We start from the raw sequence: 19475 nt of genomic DNA, 5'->3' as shown, positions 1-19475 counted from the left end.
CTCATAGTTGACCAATCCAGAAGCACTTATTGTCTCCACCGAAGGCCGAAGGCATGGGGGAGAGTAGGCTACAGTATGTTTAGCCCATTCTGAACGGGCACCCATTTTGGTGTCAGCATCATGTTATGCTTTAGCTATTGAAAAATAGCAGATCTACAAGCTCATATCACGCCACCGAGTGGCGTGATACGAGCTTGTAGATCTGCTATTTTTGAAAAATCGAAGAGCGACTGACATTTTTAGAATCTGATCTCAGGTCAGAATGGGTTAATCAGACCAGTGTGTGTCCAGCGGAAACCTCGTATGAATCTGATCTCAGGTCAGAATGGGTTAGCACTCTGTCAATCCGTCCGTCCGTGTGTGTGTGTGTGTGTGTCCGTCCGTCTGTGAACAGCTAATCTCTGGCACCGCTGGCTTGATCACAGCCAAACTCTGCACACAATGCCAGAGATTAACCTCTGCCCCAAGTTGTTCACATGGGCCTGTTATACACCAGGAGGCCGATTTTTACAAACACACATTTTTTTGACAGTACTCCTATACATATTTTGTCCAAATATCACGCAAATTGGTACACAGTCTCTCTCCCTCTCTCTCTCTCTCTCTCTCTCTCTTTCTCTCGGGTCGTTCATATTTGACATATAATTATTTCATGCACATTCCCACTAAGCCGCAGAACAAAATGCCAATTGAAAAATGTTGCATGGCCCATTGGTGTTGTTTTTACCGATCTGTGTAAAACTTTGTATGCACAGTCCCTAGAGGCCAAGGAAAAACCTTTGACCTGCATCTTTCCACATCTACTCTTTATAGCGCCGCCAGAAGGCCTATTTATGGAAAACCTTTTTTTTTAATATATATTACTCCTTCAGATTGTATCCAAATCTCACGCAAATTGGTGCACATGATCTCTATAGTCATGTGATCAAGACCGGCGTTTGATTTCTCATATTTCACCCTGATAAGAATGCCTTCCAACGTTTTCAGGAGTGGCCCGTTTCTTACAAAATGCCACAAATCATGAACGCAGCGTCCAGGTGTGGTGAAACTGTGGACACATATTATAATATTCCCACTTCCACTGAGGAAGTAATGCCACTTGACATTCTTTTTAAATCAGCCTCATGGTGGCGCTATAACAGGCCGAGTCACGTCTTTACATATTCTTTTTATGTGTTAGTAACCTTCAACAAATATTTTGATGTAATTCGATGCATCCCAACTGACTTCACATTCAAGTGTTTCCTCTGATCCTGACTATTAAGACAGGTGGCGTGGCTTCAACAGGCCGTTTCTCGCTGAAAATGTAAATGTTATCTAAGCACTTCAGCGCTGTGGTCCAATATGACCATCAGTTTTAAGTGTATAGTATTTTGTTATGTAAAAAGTGCAAGTGCTTTTTTGTTTAGTATATTTAAATCATTTAAATTATGCTTAATCATTACAAAGAAATGATCAAACAACATTGAGGGACCTCCAACAGCATGCCAACTGAACTTTTTGCATAAGGGACACTATGGGCCTTTCATTCATGCGTTTCATTTGTGTTGCCCCAAACTTCCACGAAGACTTACTTCACGACTATCTCTCCATTTCTATTAGCATCTTTGTAAACGATGAGACAGTTGGGAGGGAAGTATAAAGGCACACATGCAATGTAACAAGTCTTCAGGTGGCATTCAAACAGGCCAGGTACTGTATAGGTAACATTGCTGAACCAGCTCAGTGGCCTTGTGGTTAGAGTGTCCGCCCTGAGACTGGGAGGTCGGGGTTCGATCCCCGGCCGGGTCATACCAAAAGACTGTAAAAATGGGACCCAATGCCTTCCTGCTTGACACTCAGCAACAAAGGGTTGGATTGGGGGGTCAAATCTACTAATCAAATGATTCCCGAGCGCGGCGCACGCTGCACCCCTCCGCTCCGTGGCTGCGGCTCACCGCTCCAAGAGATGGGTCAAATGCTGAGAACAAATTTCACTGCGGTAACGTGTGTGACAAATCGTACGACTTTGATGGCATTCAATTCAATATGCTGCAGTCAACTGGAAGGGTTAACTGGGGACAGGGAGGAACTTCTTATAATGGTCAGCACACTCAGTATACGGAGGATTATAAATAAAAAAATCACACCCGTGTGAACTGAGTGGTGCAACTCCCCTCTCCCCCCCCCCCCCCCCCCTCCTCTCTCTCTCTCTCTCTCTCTCATTAGCAGGCAACAGTACAGCACTATCTCTCTCTCTGTTTCTGGCACAACAGCGCCCCTACTGGTACTAATAGTCATACTCGTGCTCATTAACGTCACATACATAGGCGGACACATAGGTGAACAACGCAGACATTGCTGTTCTTTGGAGTGGTTGCACCACTCAAAAGAAGAAAAAAAATATATATATTTGAATTAAATGAAATCACTTTAAGTGGGTCCTCAACGTTGACTATTGAAGTACATTTCCCTGTAAATGTTCCTGTTGACTGTGAGTGTGTAGGGGCATGTACACTGTGTGTTGTGTAACTTGTGTGTACAGTACAAGGTTTTAGCAGCCGTATTGTCCACGTTGCAAGCTGTCCTGGCAATAACGAGGAGAAGCGTTCCCTAAAGATGCTCATCGTTACTGTCTCATACTCTACAGCTGTGGTACACAGGTGCAAGCAGAACCGTAACGACGTCTCTCTCTCTCCCTGTGTTTCTCCTGCTTACAGATCGTGATCGTGCAGTGGGGAGGGAAGCCCTTCAGCTGTGCCCCTCTTAATGTGGAGCAGTGGCTCTGGTGCCTGTTTGTGGGAGTTGGAGAGCTGCTCTGGGGGCAGGTAAGTACTGTAGAGACAAACGGGCACATGCTGATCCAGCATAGTCTGTTTACAGTAAACAGACACTTTCTCCCCCCTCTCCGCAGGCAAAGCTATAAGGGGAACATTTTCTCTTACACATACAATTCTATTGTATTGTATTCTACTAGAATTGCACCGCCCTTTGGTGGCGGGCGGGCGGCTCATCCAAGTTACGTTGCGGCGCAATATGGGAAGAAGGAAATTGCGCGGATTTGACAGCCTCCACTTCATGTTTCAGCGGTGTTTTTAAACCCAGTATTGTGCCCTTCACATAGTAGTAAGGGATGGCTATACACATCGTAAGACACCCAGGGTAAATAGTGTGTGTACTGCACTGTAGTTTAAGTAACAGGCCCGTACGGATCTGTATGTTTAGGCAAGTCAGATGTAACTTTGGGTTTGGGGAGCGACCGCAGGGCTGTCAAGGCGCAGATGGAGGGAACACATGGACTCACTTGGACTCGGAACGTGTGGGGATCCCCAGGAGGAAGTTATTAATGTTGCTCTGGACAGGGAAGTGTGGAGCTCGCTGGTGGAGCTGTTGCCCCCGCGACCTGACTACGGATAAGCGGTTGAAGATCGATGGATGGTTTGGGATTTAGCGTACAGTAATAAAACCAATCACAGTGGCTACTGCAGGCAGATAAATAATGTCCGATTTAGGGGTTAGTCCAAACCTTTAGAGTCCCAGAGTTTGACACAGCGGCATGCAGCGCCCTGGACAGCGTTGTGTCTGTGCTGCGGCACACGCAGACACTATAGGCCGCGGGTTATTATGGTTTCGACTCCTCCGAAGTGGCAGCGGTGGCCGAACGGATTGCGGAGCGGTCTTGATACCGGAAGGTCGCCAGCTCGAATCAGCGGTCCGACACGTTACAAATTACCACCGCTGAAGTGCCCTTGGACAAGGCATTGAACCACTACCATGAAATGTTCTATGAAATAAGCAGGGCCTGGCTGTAAACAAGTATCTGAAATCTGAAGCTTAGTCCAGTTACCCTGGGTAAACATAGTACCTTTCCTTTCCTTAGTCCAGTTACCCTTGGTAAACATAGTACCTTTCCTTTCCTTAGTCCAGTTACCCTGGGTAAACATAGTACCTTTCCTTTCCTTAGTCCAGTTACCCTGGGTAAACATAGTACCTTTCCTTTCCTTAGTCCAGTTACCCTGGGTAAACATAGTACCTTTCCTTTCCTTAGTCCAGTTACCCTGGGTAAACATAGTACCTTTCCTTTCCTTAGTCCAGTTACCCTGGGTAAACGTCGGCCTCGACATACCTTACAAGGACAAGCATTAAATGTAGTCGCATTAGTGGTGGTAGAAGATCAGTCAGTGTGTTCATATGGGTCGAGAACGTCAATATCCTTGATTTTGTTGAGGTAACGCTCCCTTTCCTCAAAGTTAAGCTTGTCCTTGTAAGCAAGGTATGTCGAGGCCGACGTTTTTTCTTTCCATCCTGGTGTTGGCTCACTGTGTTGTCGCCAGGAACGAGCTCGTTGAACTCCCTCTGGTGTTAGAACGCACACGGATGGCCGCTGACTGTAAACAAAGCAGAAATGCCTGCCAACATGGCGGCCGCTACCACGTGACACATATGTTAACGCCCCCTCCGGGAGATTTTGGCAGACCCTATATAGGCCTGTCGATTTGCGGACGGCGCTATTTTAATGGCGTCCGTCCGGCGGAGAAACACGGAGGTGTATAAGTGACGTCAGAGGCCGCGTGCAGTGGGTCTATGCCGTGTTCCGCGTGGCGAGCTTATACGTTTTCCATTATAGCCTATATAGGGGGATTTGAATGCTGTTGTATTGTTCTATTGATCTATTCTATTCTATTCTAATGATACGTAGCTAAGCTAAGCGGAGTTAGTTCAGTCAGATATACTCGATTGGGTTAATACGCTGCATTACTATGTGGTTGTATACAGCGTTTGCGAGACCCACATATACGCTGATATGTGGCAATCAGCAGACCAATCGGGCGGGGTATTTAAGCACACCTATACAGTAACGGTATAAGACTGCATTCTTCCCGCCTTCCTTCTGCATATGGTTGCTGGTAGTTGTTATGTGCTGTTATAGAGCGTCGCAGTCCCGCCCCCTTTCATGACGACGCCAGGCCCAGGAAATGAATCCCAATGCATTTTCCCCCGTAGACATTTCAAAAAGTATTTATTTAAGCGTCGCACGAAGCCGACTCGAGTCGTGGCAAATCATGACAACAAACAACAATATTTTGGACCAAACAAATAATTACAAAGAAGAAAAACAACAAAAGAAAGTGTTTTTTTCTACTTTCTAATTCTTCGTCTTCAAATAAATACTTTCTGAAAAGCCTATGAGGAAAATAAAAAATATTTCCCGGGTCTCTCGAGGGGGGGCGGGACTGCGCCGCCCAATCTATTCTCCTATAACTCAATCTATTCGTGAGTTACCTGACTGTGTTCAGTGTCTCTGCTATAGGGTTACAGAATGTGGCAGTTATTTGGACATTGGGTTAATTAGGATAATTGGACCTTGTCTGTCTGTCCACCTGAAAACCATTCCCGTGTCATGTGACCCGCGGCCGACAGGTGGTCACCTCGGTGCCGACCGAGCGACTGCCGTGCCTGAAAGAGGCGGGGCTAGGCCTGGAGCCCGCGGGGGAGGAGGAGGAGGAGATGGCGGACGACGAGGAGGAGATCGACTGTGCCGAACGAGAGCTGCGCCGTGGACAGATCCTCTGGTTCAGAGGCCTCAACCGCATCCAGACCCAGGTACTGTTATCCCCATTTATAGGCCTGACGTCGACATGTAGAAGAAATGTCTTCGAAATCCTTCGACAGTTTTCTTGAAAAACCTTATGTTTCTGTATCAGTGGTTCTCAAAAAAGGCAAATTTTCACGATTTTTGAAAAAAAGCAGACCTACAAGTCCATAGCTATGAGCTTGTAGATCTGCTATCTTTCAATAGCTAAAGTATAACATAATGCTTAAAACACCAGAAAGGGGTTCCCGTACAGAATGGGTTCATCAGACATCACCCTGAGTCACTCCTATCCTGTTGAAATGGAAATGTGAGACATCAGGTTGTTAATGAGAAGTGGCATACTTCAAATGGCCATGTGGTATAGGCCTATACACAAAGCAAATTACAGACACGTCAAGAACGAGTACTGCAAATTGCAGTGGACAATAATTGGGACTATGTCTAGTACCGACACATCGTGGCCTTTTTAGATGCCAACATGAAGCAAAAGGGAGAGCCTTTTGGAATGAAATAATAAGAATAATAACAACAACACATCTGTTATCATGCTTTTTAGCTGTATTAGATAATGTGCCTTTCTTTGTGTTTGACAGATAAGCATATAACCAGCTGTATATTTGCATAATTATTCCTCTGTCTTTCAAAACCTAGAATGTCTCTCTCTCTCTCTCTCTCTCTCTCTCTCTCTCTCTCTCTCTCTCTCTCTCTCTCCTTTCTTTCTGTTTGAACTGACTTTGACTTTGTGCCAAACGTAATGATTCCACTTCTCTCCAAACACAGCTAAACTGTTCTGTTCAGCTCAACGTCTCTCAAGTCTCTATAACTCCACTGTATATAACAACTGATATTTTTAGACATTTTGTGAAAAGAGAGGGACAAATAAATCCTATACTTGCGTGAAAGTGTCTATGGTTGTGCAGGGTGTCTTTGAGCAGTGCACACATACCTGTGTTTGTATAGCCTATGAGATAGGATAAATACAGATGCTCCCGACTGCGCGATTCTCACACTGTTTTTACATGCCAGTAAAAGTGCCTCTTGTTTTGGAAATGTGCAAAAATCTCCATCAGAAGGGCTTTGTCTGAGAGTGTGGATAAACACAAACACACACACGCACACACACACGCACGCACACGCACGCACGCATGCACGCACGCACGCACACATACACACACACACACGTGCACACACACATCCCTGTAGGTGCATCTAAAAGTATACATTTGCAATACGCACACGCACATATGCACACGCACGTCGCACACGCACGCACACACACCCCTGAATGTACATCTATATTAAATATATAGGTCACATACACCTACAGTACAGGCACACACACACACACACACACACACACACACGCACACACACACGCACACACACACACACCAGACCTATACTTCTTCCAACCCCCTTCGCTAAGTACGTACGTGTTGCTGTTTTGTCTCTGCCCTGCAGATGGAGGTAGCGCGCACGTTCAAACGAAGCAGTTCGTTTCAGGGCGCCGCGGTGGCGAGGCGGCGCTCCTCCGTGCTCAGTCAACAACTCCACGACGTAAACACACTCTCTACCCCCTCTCATGTAGCTCTCTCCACCGCCACAGCCAATACCAGCCCCGCTCCTGGGAGTGAGTCAGCCGAACGCGCCCGTACACATGAAAACCGTTGACATAGAGATATATGCATTAAATACGCACGGACAGTGACCACAATGAAGGACATATACTATACGCAAAACATATACTGTATACATGCATGCATTCATCTTCCTTCTCCTGGGCACGCACGCACGCACGCACACACGCACGCACACACGCACACACACACACATACACTTCTGCACGGCACGTTGACTGCAGTAATACTTAATGGTTGTGGCTCGCTGCTCGTATATGTGTGCGTGTGTTGTCTCCTCTCCTCTCTACTCTCCTTATCAAACAGCACCCCAGTCCCGGACGGATCTGTCCTGGTCCTTACTGGTCTGGTCTGGTCTGGTCTGGTCTGGTCTGGTCCTAGACCTAGTCCATTCCCCAGCCTGGAGTTTCTGTTCTATGTTAAATGGTGTTGGGAGGGGGGGGGGGGGGGGGGTGGGGGGAGAGAACCTGTCATTCTCTTTCTGTCTTAAAGAGGCCCCTGATGGTGTCCCGAGGTGGAAAACGTTTTCAATTATCCCATTCTGACCTGAGATCAGATTCATACGAGGTTTCCCACTGGACACACGCTGGTCTGACGAACCCATTCTGACCTGAGATCAGATTCTAAAAATGTCAGTCGTTCTTCGATTTTTTTTTTCAAAAATAGCAGATCTACAAGCTCATATCGCGCCACCGAGTGGCGCGCTATGAGCTTGTAGATCTGCTATTTTTCAATAGCTAAAGCATGACATGATGCCAACACCAAAATGGGTGCCCGTTCAGAATGGGTTAACGGAGTTTAACAAATATTCAAATGAGAGGGACTGCAGAACACTGAGACGAGAAGAACAAAAATGTAAAAATGGTCAACAAATAGTTGACACGGGGCCCAAAAGATCAGAGAAGGAGAATGACACCTCCTTCTTCCTGCACCATTATGTAAACTTCCTGTCTGTTCATGAAGGTCAAGCATGGTTACTACTACGGTTGGCTATATACTGTTGTACAAAATCACCTTAAGTGGTGTGATAAGATTGACGTGTGTGATTATAGCAATGTTATAGAATTAATTAATTAACATCTCCTGAGTTTGAAAAAAAAAACTAAACCAAACGACCAGCCTAATACGATTTGATTGTACACTGTGCTGTATATAGAATGCATATACTCATCACGACACAAATGGCTTTCCACATGGCTTTATGCAAAACGCTCCATTTAACTGTAAACCTTCGAGTATATATAAAACGCCCAGTGATACTACAGCTGCTGTTTCTGAGATTGTCGCACATTGAAGTATCAAGTATCTGTCGCACTGGGCCCTTCTTCAAGCCATTCTTCTGCCTCTATGCCTCTCATTTTATAGTTTGTTGCCAATTTGTTGTCTTGCTCTCCCATAACAGCATTCTACAGCTCTCTGATTTGGCAAGTTTGGCTCTCTCGCCTCTCCCCGATGTCTCCAAACTCCTCTTCCTCCCTTTCTCTCTCTCTCTCTCTCTCTCTGTCTTTCCATCACAGTTATCACTTTCTCCTCTGTACTTTTCGGGAGATGTTGCAGGTTTCCCAAGTTGACTTGAAGGCAACAGAGACGTGTGAACTGTGTTGTGATCTGTTAATCCTTGAGTAGAGATGGTGTTTTGTTAGAGATTCTGAATGTATTTAGATTTGAACCAGATCTAAATACAGGCTCCTGGTGTAGCATATTGATAAGATTCCTTTTTTAGTAACGTTTCTCTTCTTTTTTTTTTTTAATTCTTTAAATATGTATATATTTTTTATTGTGTTCCCTCATTCTTCTTTCAACTATACATCCTTTCACTTCCTTAGTGGGACAGTGTCAAACCATCCTTAATTTCCCGTCCATTTTTTTTTACTATTTTAGTTTTATGTCAGTTCTGCGTGTGTCTGTATATGAGTGTGTCTGTATGTGAGTGCGTGTGTGCTTGCGGGTGTGCGTGTGTCTGCATATGAGTGCGTGTGTGCTTGCGGGTGTGCGTGTTGCGCATGGCAAAGCTGACGCAGATGAGACTGGTCCCTGATGTGTGTTTCATGTTCCTCTGTCTGTGTGCGAATGTGTGAACCTGTATGTGTCAACCTGTGTGTGTGTGTGTGTGTGAACCTGTGTGTGTGTGTGTGTGTGTGTGTGTGTGTGTGTGTGTGTGTGTGTGTGTGTGTGTGCGCGTGTGCGTTTGTGTGTTTGTGTGTTTGAGCTGTCTCTTCATTTACTTGTCTCATCCGTATAGTCACTGTGTCTCCTGAGTTGCTTCTCCTTACTTACCCCTCCCCTGCTTCTCACCATGCTATCATCAGTAGGTGTAGAGTAGATGCAGACAGACTCACACGGGCACCGCGCTGACACCACCATGCTATCTTTGTTTCCCCTCCTCTGCAGACACTATCGATGGCTTCACGTATCGCATACAGGCCACACTGTCCATAGAACTCATAGACACCAGAGTCCAAGCATAAAGCTCTGTATAGGCCTATTAGCGACTCCAGTCTATAGCACTGCACAAAGGCAGGGACGAAGGGATCGACAAAGTGTTTAAATGGTTTCAAGTTAGCATCCCCGGCCCCAACCCCTTTTGTTATTGTCTCTGCCAGGGCCAAAGGTGTGACCCCCCCTCCCCCCCCTATCTGTCTGTCCGTCCGTCCGTCTGTCCATGTGTGTGTCCGTCCGTCAGTCAGTCTGTTGGACAACTACATCTCCGGCACAGATCGACGTGAAACTGTGCACACAAACTATACCGGGAAGCCAGACCTCTTTCCCGTTTCTCACATTATTATATAACTCCTATAGATTTTGTCCAAACACCACGCAAATCGTATCATAATAATCAGGTGATCAAGACGGATCTGTCCGATTATTCATATTCCATCCTGATTGGAATCTAAAGTTTGGTGGTGGTCGGTTTTGAACAAAATACCTCAAAGCATGAACACAGCATCCAATTGCAGTGACACTTCACTTTGTCCAGGTGGCAGATTTTTGACTCCCACTCCCACAGTCCACAGATGTGGTTGTTGAATCTATTACTCAACTGTGTGAAATGTTTTCATTTAGACCTTAAGCGATCGATGGTCTTGTGACTCAGTTTCCGATGGTGAATAAGCAAATGAATGCTTTAGGAAAGTGGTAAATGGCATTTAAAGCATTTAACTTGGAATTAAATGTGGCACGGATTAGATCCTTCAATTAACATTCATGTCACGTTTCAAGTTCAGGCCAGAGTATAAGGCAATCAGGATTGAGGATTTACAAAATAATCCATTCAGCCGTTAGGGAACACATACACCTAACCTTTTCCATGTACATTTCAACTCAGATAAGTTCAGTTCAAGTCGAAATTGTTCTGTTTATGGGGAAGCATCAGACATCAGTTTTCTTTTTCTTTCTTTGTTTTTTTGTTTTTCGTTTTTTTTCCTAGCTCAGAATAGGCCTTTGGGAGTAGTGGTGACTATATGATTCGTCTGAGTCAGTGTGCAGCAGTTAAGATGCCCCTCGCCAAACATAATTGATTTTCAAAAATAGAAAAACTTATATTTATTTTGTTCTTTATTTTTTTAATTTGTTCATTTATTTATTTTCTTTATATTTTTGGGTCTTTTTCTGCCTTTATTAGTTAGTAGGAAATAGGGGGTTGAGAGAGAGAGAGATGGACACGCAGGAAAGGTTGTCTCGATCGGGATTCAAACCTGCGACATGCTGTCGGTATATAACTTTGTTTCTGGATATCTAGTTAAATGTTTCTCACGAGGGTTGGTAGGATGTGGGTTGAGTATAAAAACCTTTCCCCTGTTTCTTTGCTTACTCTACAGTCCTCCATGTTAAAGCAGGAGAGCTCTGTTGTGTATTTTTCTCCGTCAGTGTTTTGTGTGTGAAAAAAGCAGACTTGGCCAGGGAACGGCAACTGAGGAGAGATCATTGCTATAATGCTATTGGTGCACGGCTATATCTCCGAAGCTTCAATAGTCATTTTAACGGCTGAATTATACTTTGTGGTATGACCGTGCCGCTCGCTGGAAAATTTGAAGCTCAAAGATATGTGACAGTAGCACGTTTGTGAGCTTGTAGATCGGATGTTTTGGGGCGAGCGAATTAACCCATTCTGACCGGGCACCCATTTTGGTGTCAGCATCATGTTATGCTTTAGCTATTGAAAAATAGCAGATCTACAAGCTCATATCGCGCCACCGAGTGGCGCGATACGAGCTTGTAGGTCTGCTATTTTTTGAAAAATCGAAGAACGACTGACATTTTTTAGAATCTGATTTCAGGTCAGAATGGGTTCATCAGACCAGTGTGTGTCCAGCGGAAACCTCGTTATGAATCTGATCTCAGGTCAGAATGGGTTAAGTGTAAAGCTATGGGGAAGATGGGGCGGGTGGGGGAACTGGAGTTATTTACCTGAGTGGTTCTCAACCTGTGTAACAGGGGTCCCCAGATGACAGTGAAGTGACAATTCAAGGACTTTTTAAGACCTTTTTAACCCATTTTGACCTGAGATCAGATTCTAAAAATGTCTTCTACATCTGGACAGTTTTCTGAAAAAGCTATGTTTCTATGTCAGTCCTTCTTTGATTTTTCAAAAATAGCAGACCTACAAGCTCCTAAGTGGCGCGCTATGAGCTTGTAGATCTGCTATTTTTCAATAGCTAAAGCATAACATAATGCTATCACCAAAAGAAAGAAAAGAAAAAAAGACCATTTACTACATCATACGTGTAATCAACAAAGGATACTATGAAAACTGGTCAAACAGTGCGGCCAAATTGTAAAATTGCCTAATATAAGAAAGAGGCAAAAGAAAATAGACGATTAAGCTAAATGTAATGCCTCAACTCAGGGTTGGGGGTCCCCAGTTCAAATATTTAATAATAATAGTTATTTTGGGGGTCACGGTCGCCACCCAAAAAGGTTGAGAACCACTAATCTACCTCACGTATACAGCTTCTTTCTGTCCACGGTTGTGTTGCTGTTATTTCTCATCAGCCTGTGTTTTGCACACAGCAAGCCTCCTACTTCTCTGAACGCCTTCTTTATAATGCTTCTGGTAATTTAACCATCAAAGTATTCAATCATGCACTATACTGAAAACAGCTGAGGGAGGGGGAGGGGAGGGGGAGAGAGAGAGAGCGAGAGCAAAGAGAGACAGAGAAATAAAAGTGAGAAAAAGAGAAATAAAAACAAACTCGGCAGTGCCCTGGGCTACATATGGCCTCTAGCTCTGCAGGTCACACCGTGGGCGTCATATACTCGAATGTTTACCGCTTTACCATGGAGACAAAATGAAAACAAACCAAACATGAAAACAAAAGTGAGCAAGTATATCATTCTGGAACCTTCTGCAGTCTGCATGAGGTGTTTTTCTATCATCTGACAGGCTCTTTGGAAAAACAGATAAGCACTGAACCTACTGCTTGTCTGTCTGTCTGTCTGTCTGTCTGTCTGTCTGTCTGTCTGTCTGTCTGTCTGTCTGTCTGTCTGTCTGTCTGTCTGTCTGTCTGTCTGTCCGTCAGTCTGTCAGTCATAATGTATGCCAGAGCCATATATAGAGACAGCATACTCCTAGTTTGGCCAACTGCAGTATTGGGCTTCTCATCCTGTTGCCGGACTATATACAGTATACTGTATATATTTCATTCATCCGTTCATAATCCATACTTTGGATTCTAGTTGGTTGTCCTATATCGCTGTCATCGCAAAACTACCACCATGGCCAAACTGTCTCCATCTATGGCTCTGCCAGCGTGTGTGTGTGTGTGTGTGTGTGTGTGTGTGTGCGCCCGTCTGTCTGTTGGTTTGCATTTGGACAACGCTTCTTCTTCTTGGGGAAGCGGGTGCGTGCATGGACCGACACGCTGCCATGACAACAGAATGTGATTATTATGCACACAAACACTGCATAGCACCTTGAAATGCACCCATGAACCTCACTCTGCGCGTGCGTGTGCGTGTGTGTGTGTGTGTGTGTGTGTGTGTGTGTGCGTGCGTGCGTGCGTGTGGGCTCGACTGAGAATGGTGTGATTCAGCATGTCCGCTATAACTTCCTCTCTATATGTGACAAGCTGCGCTCCAACCATTCAGCAAAATCACATGCAATTTTCTAACGAGCTAACCCACAATCCCACAATGGTCCTAACCCGTGATTTCTCTGTGATGCCACTATTCTTATTTTTTATTATTAATTTCCCCAAAAGCAGCTTCATCATCATTATTGCCATCATCATCATCATCATCAATCATCCTTCACTGCTGCATGGCCACATTACAGTACATTTTGCACGCACGCACGCGTGGGTGTGTGTGTGCGCGCGTGTTTGTCAGTGCCAGTGGAATGGCTAAGTGACTGACTCACCCCATCTTGCGCTCTCTCTGTGTGTGTCTGTGTGTGTGTGTGTATGTCACTGTGTGTGTGTGTGTGTATGCGTGTGTGCGTGCGTTCCTTGTGTGCGTGCGTGTGTGTGTTGTGTTGTGTTCCATTGCTATAAGTTCATTCCACTTTACTTTTCATCATGCTTCCAACCAACACAGTCGCCATTCCTTCCTCAATCTGTTTTAATAAAACATCCATATCTGTGTGTGTGTGTGTGTGTGTGTGTGTGTGCGTGTGTGTGCGTGTGTGTACACGTGCGTGCGTGTGTGTGTGTGTCTGTGTGTGTACACGTGCGTGCGTGTGTGCGTTGTGTTCCATGCAAGTGTATTTCCACTGATTTTACACCCTCTGTCCCAAACAGCAACCAACCCCTTCCAACCAAACATGCACAGTCGCACGCCCAAAAACACTCACTCACTCACACACACACACACACACACACACACACACACACACACACACACACACACACACACACACACACACACACACACACATGCAGACTGTATATGTGTGTATGATATGAATGTCGTGCAGCTTTTGTGGTGTTTGTGATGGTGGCTCCTGAATGCTTTGGTTCCGGTGGAACTCTGAACTGACAACGTGTGTCCATTAACTCTATATCTATAATCTATATTTTATATATATTTTGGTCTTGTTTTGAGATGCACAGGCTCAGGTGGACACTTTGTAAAAAAAACATTGAATCCGTTGATATATCCCCATCTTTATTTCTGGCGTCAGGACTGAGATGATTTTCCGAAACAATCAGCTGTTTAAAGAGTAAATACACCCGTAGTCACATTATTAAAAAGAAAAACGCACACTATATTATGTTCAACTAGATTGCACTGCTGGCCATTATGTGTTAATCGTGATGTAATAGTATGATGTTTCAATGGTAAAGCAAGGAATTATTACATCATGATTGGGATGTAGCCTTTAGTGCAACCTTACCTATATAGTACAGCAGTTTACTGACAGGGTGTTGTTCCTCTTTAAGATGTGTACTCAACAATATACTTTAGAGACTTGCCAGCATTGCAATGTGACCCGACCAAATTCTTACACACCGGTGAAAGGGACACGGTGATATTCCCAGCATTCATTTCTCCGTTTGTGACTCTGAAGGCTCTGATCAATAGAAAGCTATACGTCAATAGATGCATGTCACGCGAGGCCACTTAATTGTTCACGTCAAAGGTGGGATAACGTGAGGTGTCAAAATGTCTCTTATCTTTATATTCGGCTAGTTTGCCGTCATAAAGAACGAGGAACTTTTGTACCAATTCTCCTCGCCCATATTGTTTTATGTTTGCTGAAGTCGCGACTCGAGCTAATGCAAAGGACTAGTGTAGTTTCACAGGCAAATCTATTCTTTTCCCTGATCTGTGCCGACCTTTGCCTATTTCGTTTGGAAATGCACTTAAAAACACAAACGTACACTGTACACTGCAACGACAAAAAATAACCTGTTAATGCCGAGCTGCCATTACACACATTGTATTTCGGTATAGTCTCTAACTCCTGTCGACACTCAAAAATAAAACTATGAACTATAAAAGACTGTTTTGACATGCCCACACTACAGCCAGTAAAAAACAACCATCTGACAGTCAGGGCCTTGCGAGTGTACAAATATTACGAAATATAACCAAATGGACCTATAAGGATTGTACTGTGCAGAGATACCTTCAGAGGAAACATGGATTGTTGCCACCTGGGTCTGAGCATCCACCCTGTCAGACTGTTTTTGTCTGCTGGAGGACGTGTATGTCTGTCTGTCTGTCTCTCTGTCTGGGGGGGGGGTTTCCCTAGACCCCCCCCACACACACACACACACACACACGCACACACACACACACACACACACACCGTCTTCTAACCTTTCTCACCTTCTCACTATCTTCTTTCGCGCACTCTTCCCCTATACCCCCCCCCCCCCCCTTTTTTTCCTTGTCCTTTTCCCTTTCCTCTCCCGGGCACAACGACACACAGATGCGAGTGGTGAAAGCGTTCCGTAGTTCGCTGTACGAGGGCCGGACCACCGAGAAGCCCGAGTCCCGGAACTCCGTCCACAACTTCATGGCCCACCCCGAGTTCCTCATCAACGACCTCATCCACAACATCCCCCTGATCGACGACACGGACGTGGACGACGAGTCGGAGCTCAGCCGATACAACCAGCACCTGCACCCGGCCCTCCGCAAGCCGCCGCCCCCGCCCACCGCCGCCGCCCAGCAGCAGCAGCAGCACCCGCCCCCGACTCGCACCCGCCCCACGCGCCCCTACCGCCAGCACAGCCTCCCGGTGACCCCGTGCAACAGGAACAACAACAACAGCAACAGCAGTAACGGCGGCGGCGGCGGCGGCGGCGGCGGAGGCAGTTCAGCGGTGAACAGAAGCGACGGCGGCGCGGCGAGTCAGAGCGACCGGAGCCCTCCTTACCATCCCTTCCACCACCACCATCACCACCCCCACAACTCCCACCACCCGCCCCATTATTACCACCATCATCATCACCTTCACCATCTCCATTATCACGACAGGGACAGGCTAGCCAACCCTGTGCCCTCTTTCCCTCGCCTGCCGGCCCCCACCCTCTATTGCGTAGAGACCTCCTTATAACTGAGACTAACGGGGGAGAGTGGTGGTCAACAGGGGAGAGGTGTGTGTGTGTGTGTGTGTGTGTGTGTGTGTGTGTGGGGGGGTGGATGGGGTGGAGTGTAAAGTCTGTCTCGCCAGAGTTCAAAGCGAGGAAGGAGCGAGGGACAAGGGGGTGGACAATTTAATTGAAGACGTTTCCCCTTGGAGGCTCCTTTGCAGAACATTAAGAGTTTCCCTCTATTTTGACACCCTCCAGGCCCCAAAGCCTGACCCCTCCCCTCCAAATACCTCCACCCACCCCCTTTACCCTCCTGTAACTCCTCCCACCACATAGACTCCTCCATTCACATGTGGGGGGGGGGGGGGGGGATGGACACGATGAATCTGCAACTCTACTACACATCCCAGGAGGCATTGGGGGCCAAAGGGGGCAGACTCATTCTGTTTCTGTTCCCCAGCTGATGGTGTTTCTCGTCTGCCTATATACCCACAGCCATTCTCATCACAATTCCTCCAGTTATTTTCTAAAAGCTTTTGAAACCACTATGTCGCTTTGCGATACAAGTGATGCTTGGTGCTTTCTTTAAAGACCACAGTCTCATTTATTTGGTTTGAGTGGTTGGTTATAGTTTCATCCATGTTTCTATTTATTTGTACTTCTTCAGTTTACTTCTCATTACGTTCATGTGTTATTTATTCTTCTCGACCTCATGCAGGATTTTGTTTTATCTGCTCATTTTTATTTATTTTATTATAAAATAAATAATGTATTTATTTCATTTTATTAGCTTTCCTTCCTCTCTTTCTCTGTTTGTATGTGTGTTGTCTTGTCTCTTCTGGGGGGGGGGGGGGGGTGACAAAAAATTGCAAAAAAACAGAACTTGCAACAATGGATACTGTTCATTTAAACCTAATCGTAAATACATAAGAGAATGTATAGTAATGTGTCAAAGTCTGAGCAGCGACGACAGAGACCAGAGAGCTAGTCTTGTGGTCGCCCATTGCTTCTCCAACATGACCGGCCAACCCCGTGAAAGCCTCCGCATACATACTCCCAAAGGGCCCACTCTATTCTGACATGGTGGCAAAGAGCATGAAATGACCTGGATTCATAGAAGACTGAGGCGTATAGGCCTATAAAACATACAGTTTTGCTCCATGCATTAAAGACTTTTAACTTGCACAGCTCTCCCATCCCCCACCCAAAAGGGTCTCACTGTTTGGCCTCTTGTCGTCAGCGTATATATGGACATTTTAGTATTTGAGTTGGTTTTAAAGCAGAATGCTTTGGGAGCATTAACCCTTTAAACGCCATCAGCCACAGAACGCACATGTGATGGCCCTTTAAAACCGTACATTGACTCAGACGCCTTGCACCTGCTTCTGCTCCACTGCCGTCGTCGATGTCCTCTTCTCATCTGCGCATGAAACACAAACTGTGAATGTATGCAAACATTCTGTTCCATACTGGGTGAAAGATGCTAGGACGCCACTGTACAACTGATGTACAAGCACTCACCATTCCCTCTGTACAACTGATGTACAAGCACTCACCATTCCCACTGTACAACTGATGTACAAGCACTCACCATTCCCACTGTACAACTGATGTACAAGCACTCACCATTCCCACTGTACAACTGATGTACAAGCACTCACCATTCCCACTGTACAACTGATGTACAAGCACTCACCATTCCCACAATCATGAGGTCCTTGTCTGATTATATCACCTTCTGCTCCTACTGCACATCCTGACCAGGTCTATAATTTGACCAATGGTCAGTGAGAGCTCACTTAGTCATATCCTCATTTTGATACTATATGGCAGAAACTGTCCATCACATCATCATCATCATCATCATCACCAAATGCAGTGCTTCACTGTCTGGGAATCATATGACTTGTACCTCTCCCCAAAACATACTCACACTGTAACACATTACACAAAACATATGCACTAAATGCATTCACACGCGGTGGAGCACTCATACTGACATTATACATTCCACCTTTCATCTCTAGAGCCTTCCGGCTATACCCTATAACATTCCATGGGGTACATAAAAAAAAATAAAAAAAAAAGAACATTCCAATGATGTCATCACATTCCAGATTTAAAGTGTGAGAGTGCCCCTCTTGTATCCCATGTTGCACTATAGGTGTGGGTGAATCGCTTAAATGTTATCTCTGAGTGTGACTACAATGCAATTACAGCCCCTGCCCCCCCCCCCTCTCCTCATTCCCCAGACCTCCACTGTTTCCCGTATCTTTGCCATGATCCCCGATCTAACTGCTATATCACCACACCAGACAAGGCAGGGGGGGGGGGGGGGGGGGGCAAACAATATGCAACAGACTGCTGTGTCAGCAAGTGCAGTTGGACCTATAGAATATAAGAAATGCGTTAATGTAAAAAAGTAAGAAATGTCTACATGCCAACAGGAAGAGAGAACATGTCCGTCCTTCTATAACGCTATACTTGGGAGTTGCACACCGGGCTCTCTGGGAAACACCCTCACCTGTATAGAACTCTGGTCTCCTAGAATGCCCCGTCATCGTCACACTCATCATGGTCTCCACCCACCCCTTGACCCTTGACCCCGGCCAATGGAACTGGCTGCCTGTGGCGGTTTGTGTTGGTCTTTTTGAAGCATGCATTTGGTATCATCAATGTCACTCTTTCTGTCTCGTGTAATATCATTTAGGCTAGATACTATAGTCTTGTGTGCTTCAATCTCCATATATCTTGTCATGCTCTCTCACACCGACATACGACACACGTAACACATACATACATGCAAACAAACGCCATATTCTGGCCATGTCTAACCTATAGTCTATTTCAGCACCGTCTAGCAAAGCTCTACAATTTTGTCTGCAACACACACGCACACACACACACACACACACACACACACACACACACACACACACACACACACACACACCTGTAATCTGTAATGGCGTAAATCCCACAGTCCAGTTCCAGACATCTCTCTCTCTCTGTCCCTCCATCCTGCCACGTTTTCTTCATGATGTTGTGAGACAGAATTCACAGGAGGGAAAAAAAACACGTGAAAATAATATATTAGAATATATTTACTATGAAAGTTATAAATTATTGTACAACTCCACCACTACTGTACATATCGCCCCCAAATACGCACATTCATTTATACAGATATTTGGTTCCTGTAACATTTTTTTCTTCTTCTTTTAATTCTATTGCTTTTTGTAAAGAGCGGAACAACAAAATGGAAGCGCTTGTATATGATTA

General features: G+C 45.4%; 1 protein-coding gene across 1 annotated transcript in view; it reads left to right on the top strand.

The window, feature by feature from the left end:
- The window catches only part of atp2b3b (ATPase plasma membrane Ca2+ transporting 3b), a gene marked incomplete at both ends in the record, with an annotated part of 60181 nt that extends 43965 nt beyond the window's left edge, over positions 1 to 16216 (top strand). The window contains 3 exons of the mRNA XM_083768839.1: positions 2700 to 2807; positions 5401 to 5583; positions 15587 to 16216. Coding sequence (XP_083624965.1) covers positions 2700 to 2807; positions 5401 to 5583; positions 15587 to 16216 — 921 coding nt within the window. The remainder of the gene's footprint in view (positions 1 to 2699; positions 2808 to 5400; positions 5584 to 15586) is intronic.
- Positions 16217 to 19475: the final 3259 nt, after the last annotated feature.

The sequence above is a fragment of the Protomyctophum parallelum genome (assembly GCF_964188405.1).
Source record: "Protomyctophum parallelum genome assembly, chromosome: 7".
Lineage (NCBI taxonomy): Eukaryota > Metazoa > Chordata > Actinopteri > Myctophiformes > Myctophidae > Protomyctophum > Protomyctophum parallelum.
This window is presented reverse-complemented; position numbering and strand designations above follow the sequence as displayed.